Genomic DNA, 6,000 nt, shown 5'->3' with positions numbered 1-6,000 from the left:
TTTACAAACATAGGCAGTGTATTACTGTGCTGATTTCTTAGGACTTTGCATTCTGTGAATGGAATGTATTCTTTTTTGAGATACTGAGAGAATTGGGGGGGGGTTGTTGGCTTTTTGGGGGTAATTAGAACAGTGGTGAGTAACTGAACAGAGAAATCCCTCGTCTCTGGTTTCTAACCAATTTTAAAATATTTCAGGTAAGTGTTCATGCTTTGCGTCTATGTAGCTGAACCAGTAGAGGCTATAATAAGAAAGCCTGGAATTGAAACAGTAGACTATGGAACTATGTCATATGTCATCTTCTAATGTGCTTAAAAGCAGTTTTAGATAGAATCATTTTTAAAAACATGGCTACAGCCAAGATGCATATATGAGCATCTCCAATTAGGTAGTAAGCTTAAAGAAAAATTGATGAGTAAGATACATTAATAGAAGACAGAAGTAAAGAGCGTCATAAGAAATGCAGGAATACTAGAAGCAGGTTAGTGTGGTGTTATAGATGTTTTGTTAGCATTTTTGGTTCAGTAGTTTCTTTTGTTTCCTTGGAGATCTACCAAAAGCCATCTTGTAGAACTCAAAAAATGGAAAGAGAGAAAAAAAAAAAGAAAAAAGTTTGATAGAGAAGAAAGCAAATCATATATTTATAATGAAAATAAAGGATCTTTGCCTACTTTTATATTTTTAAGATGCGTTTTTCATGAAAGTTAGTTTCAGAAGGATCTGGCACTTCCCCTTTTTAGTATTCTTATACTGTAAGTAAACAAAAATAGTGCTTACTGACATACATTTGGATTTTTGTTTGTTTTTTTGTAGTCTGTCATTGTGCCTGTTCACGATAGTGAGCGCTGGTTAGATGAATGCTTGAAGTCAGTTTGGGAACAAGATTTTAAAGAAACCATGGAGCTGTCAGTTTTTAATGATGCCAGTAAGGTATGTTTCAAACCTGATTTAAAATACTGTCCAAGTAAATACTGCCTCTGATAGCAATTTTTGTTCTGGATTGTGTTTGGTTCACCATACAAGTTAAAATGGCTGCATCTATGTCATTTTTCTAGGATGGTTCAGCTGAAATAATTGAAAAATGGAAGATCAAGTTGGAAGCTGCTGGTGTTCCAGTAATCATTGGTAGTAATGATTCATCTCAACCTCGAGGCGGTATGTAGCTTAATAGTGATTTTTTGAGAGTTAGGTTGTTATGGCAGTTTTTTAGTTTGAAAAGTGTCTTTGTAGCCACTTGCATTGCAGTGGAAAAAAACCACATTGTTTTCCAGAGCTTTCCATTCAAAAACTCATTCTAATTTAGAATTTGGCCCTGTTGGCTTTGGCTCTGTAGAATTTGTTTCTACGTCCAGGAGGGAAGAACTTGGCTTAACACTTGTGCTCTACTCTGCAAAAGAATTTTGTTTAATTGTAGTATACACAATGTTGTTAATGCTTACAGTTTTACTGTGGCTTTCTGATATCTGATTTATCTTCAGGAGATGGGTTTTAACAAAAAAGAAATCCAAAATTTCTTACATAAAGATTTAAAAAGTAAACGCATATCTTTCAGTATTGTAGAATAGACCCTGAAATAAAACAAAATACATTTTTTATATCCCCTTGATGATCAGATCAAAACAGAGGTTTCAGAAAAGTTTTGATGTGAGCTGAAAACTCACTAAACTCCTAAGTATTTACACAAAGGGTTAAAACAATATGTTTAGTGAGCTACCGGATAGGTGTATGGTGTGATTCCCTATTGATTTACATGCTAATATGAATTACATTTACCCACTGGAGGAGATAACAAACAAATGTCTCTAGCAGTTTTTCTTTTGCTTGTTTTGGTTGTTTTATTTTTAGGGTTTTTTAGCAGACAAGCTTGCTAAAATGTAAAATAGAAATAAAAGTAAATTGCTCTTTGAAGAAGCTGGTGGTGAATGGCATTGAAGTTGGAAGATCATGTCTGTGTTATGAAGGAGAACAACAGGACAAAGCAAACAGAACAGTGTGCTCGCATTTGGTATGAGAGCTGTATAACTAATGTTTCTGTCATTCTGGATTTTGTGACTATGAGTAGACAGGTAGGAATTGATATAAAACTGGTTCCAAATTTGTGTCTTTAAAGTTATCTCACTTAGAAGGCACACTTTGGAAACATTGTAACACAAAACCTGGTCAGTTTCTGGTTTTAGGAAGATACCGTATTTGTAACTGGAAAGAAACCTAGGCTTACTACAGTCTCCTCAAAACGATCTTCTTATGAAAAAGCCCAGTTCTGTTTCCGAAGGCTTAATTTTCATCCCCTGGTTGAAACACACAAATAAATTGGAGTTTGTGCACTGAATTCATCTGCAACTTGGTATAGGCCCCTGGCTTTATTTACCGTCATTTCTTTTGACCATAGAGTTCTTTAAAGCTGTTTTTTAAGCAGTTGTCAGACCTAGCAATACTGAAGTAACACAGCATAACTATTACTATAAATATTTTTAGTATTTTAATATCTCTAGCATGAACTGGTGGTGTTTTGACAGTGCAACTTGTAATATTAGCATTATTGAGCTGGTGATGACAAAAGACAGACAAGGTTTGTAGAGGGAATTTTTCTCTTTTGGGCAACTGATAAAGCTGGAGTTGAGCAAAGTCAAGAATTGCTTGTATTCCTGGAAATGTGTCTATCTTCTCTTTTTTCCCCGCTCAACTATTGGGTGATCAGTCTCCTTTCAAATCTTACTTCTCTTAGTAGTTGATGATTTAGAAGCTAAGTAGGTTGCGATTTCTCAGGAAAAAAGTCAAAGAATAATACCAGAGGTTGTTAATTATGGTGTTTAGGAAAGTTGGTTAGTAATGTTTTTGTTAATACCATCTTGTTATGTCATATGTTTTCCATTTTTATAAAACATTTTCTATGCATAAAGTCTTGTTCCTAATGGAGTGTTGTATTAAATGTGTGTAAACTAGTTTTTAGTTCGCAGGAACACACAGGTGCAATGTTTTGACAATAATTTATATTAGAATTCAGAAGTCAGTTCACCTTTGCACTTTAGGAAACTGAAACTAAAACTAAGTTCGAGTTGTGAACTACAAGGAGTATATTGTGCCATTAGAGATGTGTCAGATTTTTTTGTTTTAACCTGTATTTGTCAGTGTTGGCATAGCTGAAACCTGAACAAATCTTTAATAATTGGGGGTGGGGGATGCAGCTGTGAACATTGTTTCAAATAATGGTATGAAATGCATAGTTCTTTTAAAAAAACAAAACCAAGCTTATACATGTGGAAGTCACTCTCAGGTCACGATTAAAATGAGGACATCTTTTCTTCATGGTTGTTACATTTTAGGAGCAGGTTACTTGAAATCCATAGTATTTGTTTGCTTTCAGTGATTTACTTTTATTATGTTAAGGACTAGTTACAACTGTAAGGAGTCTTTCCTTTAAAAGAAGATGCTTTAGTACAGAAACAATGTACTAGTCAGGCTTCACATCTTCAACTATTTACACAAGATTAGGATTTATTTCTGATTCTTTTCTAACATGTAAAAGAAAGGGGGGGAACCTAGAAGAAAAGAAAGGGTCACTTGCCTAAAAAAAGGAAACCTTTTTCTTTCCAAGAGTGAGGAATGTTAATATCTCGCTGAGGCTTAAGTTTTTATGGCTGTAACCATGGTAGCAGGCTCTTTTCACCAAGTAAGCAGGCCTTACAAAACTCAGAGACCTGGCACAAACATTTGATTTTGTTCAGTAGAGTAATATTAAAGAAAATTTTTTACTCATGCCAAACATAGGATTTGTTGTGGTGAAACAATTTTTAATATCTGGTTTCTTCTACGGGGAGTTATATCTCTCTTCTTAATAATTTTTAAAATATGTGTATTTTCTTCTGTCCTCTCTAAAAAAATAGCTGGTATATTAAAAGCTTCAGGATGGTTTCTGTCTTAATCTTAGAAAGAAATATTTTCCAACTTTTTCTCATAACAAATATTAAATATTTCATTATTTTATTTAAAGTGTTTTATGTGAAAACGAGATCTGAAATATTTCAGAAAGTTCATAGAGTAATTTAATTGTCATCTTGTAGTTGCCTTTGAGTCTCCTTCACTTTTTTCCTACATTATTGATTCCTAGTACTTCATTATTTTCTACTGAAGGTTATTGAAATATTGGGGTATACTAACGACAGCATTGAAGTCTAAGTACAGGCTGCTTTACAGCTGGTAATGAGAGTATTGATTTGATTGATGTTGAGCAAATTTAGTTCTATCCTGTTCTTTTACCTCTTGCTTTAGTAGGGACCTCAACAGTATTAGGGTTTTGCTTGTTTGGCATGTCCAGACCTGCTAACTTGCATCAGTTGTTTCCCACTAAAACTGCTCATGCCAGGATTCAGCTCTGCTGTTGTGGTAGCTACTGACTTTGCCAGCTGCTTTTTTACTGCCAATAGGAAGGAGAATGAGAGTAACTGTATATGTGAGATTAGATATTCATATGTGTATAAAAAGTAATATCTAAATATACTGTAAGATAATAAGTCCAAGAAATCCATGATGAAGAGAAGTTAAGGTGAGGATTAAAATACTCAAAATACATAAGAAAAGAATAACACAATTATCAGGAAGAGCCTTTATTAGTAGTGTTCTGTTGGTAGTTGACATAATGTTCCTTTGAGGCAGTAAGAAATGCAGTCATAAGTCTTTTTCTGTACTTGGACAACTCAGCAAAGTCACCAAGGAGCATGTGCGTTAAAACTAAATGAACCTTTGAGCCCAGTTAAATTTGCTTCCTGAGCAAACTTAAACCTGTATCACATAAAAAGAGTAGAGAATTACAGAAGTCTGCTTTTTTCAAATGCAAAATCAGGAACTTTGGGGATAATATTATTTGAAATTATCCTGCTCCACTTCATGGTGAGATTTTCTGGCTTTATGTTTCCAGTTTTCCCATTAAAGAATAAAAACCCCACAGTATTGCATTTCTTCACATCGTTGGGTTTGCATGTCAGGGCAATCTTTTGCTGGATTCCCTGACTTGGTTCCATAAATACTTTCAACACAGCTTAAATGTTAACATGTATGACCAAGTGGAATTCATATAGTGTTTTTCAGAATAACACTGGATATAGCATGGTCTTTTCTTATAATGCTGCCCGGGAGAAGAATTCAAAGACCAGAATGTTATTAGGTAGACCTTGTCTACATACAAAAATTATCCCAGGTAAACACTCCTACCTTGCAAGATGTGTTTCAGTGGTAAGCTGAGTTCATCTTATTGCTGGTTGCTACAGTCCCCTCCTTACCCTTGGCTGTGTATTCCTGCTTCCCCCCTTTTTTTCTGGCTCTGCTATTTGTTTGACCCTCCAGTGCTGTCATCTGCTTCAGAAATGAAGCTGACAAAAAAAAGTTTTCTTCTGGTTCAACTTCCTGAAATGGCTTGGTAAAAGATTCAACAAGTGTCAGGGGGTCAGAAACTAAAAGACCCTAGATGCCAACGCTGTCGCTTGACTGAATTTATATTTCAGTGTGGTCTTCCATAGATGGCATAACATGTTATGGTATAAATAAGCCAGGTTTGTGCTCCTTGTACATATATTCTTCTGCTTTGGCTCCCCTCTCCATTACATGTGCCATTACATAAATGGCGCATAAAGTTTTTGTATTTGCATACTTTCACAAGCATAATGAAACAGAACTTTTTTTTGAGTCCTTCTGAGGACCTGGTTCCCTGATGAGAAGAACAAGTTGCCTAGCAATCTCTTGTTCTTTCTTTGCCTTTTTATGATTTGTTACTATTTGTTATGACTTAAGAGATGAATGTGTATATACAGCCAAGGGTTTTCAGCATCTGCTCATTTTAGGGGAGTTGGACTAGATGACCTTTAAAGGTCCCTTCCAACCCAAACCATTGTGTGATTCTATGATCTGAGGTACTGGGTGTGAAACCTAGGTAGCTGGACTCTTCAGGATGCATATTACATATTATGTCTTTGTGGAGGGCCAGCAAAAGTCATCTAATTCTATTTG

General features: G+C 35.2%; 1 protein-coding gene across 1 annotated transcript in view; it reads left to right on the top strand.

Annotated features, from left to right (window-relative positions):
* The first annotated feature begins 207 nt into the window (after window positions 1-207).
* Window positions 208-6,000, top strand: part of B3GNTL1 (UDP-GlcNAc:betaGal beta-1,3-N-acetylglucosaminyltransferase like 1) — a 128,345-nt gene continuing 122,552 nt past the window's right edge. Inside the window, exons 1-3 of the mRNA XM_050908663.1 lie at window positions 208-270; window positions 814-930; window positions 1,056-1,155. Coding sequence (XP_050764620.1) covers window positions 208-270; window positions 814-930; window positions 1,056-1,155 — 280 coding nt within the window. The remainder of the gene's footprint in view (window positions 271-813; window positions 931-1,055; window positions 1,156-6,000) is intronic.

This window comes from Gymnogyps californianus, chromosome 19 (assembly GCF_018139145.2).
Source record: "Gymnogyps californianus isolate 813 chromosome 19, ASM1813914v2, whole genome shotgun sequence".
Classification (NCBI taxonomy): domain Eukaryota; kingdom Metazoa; phylum Chordata; class Aves; order Accipitriformes; family Cathartidae; genus Gymnogyps; species Gymnogyps californianus.
This window is presented reverse-complemented; position numbering and strand designations above follow the sequence as displayed.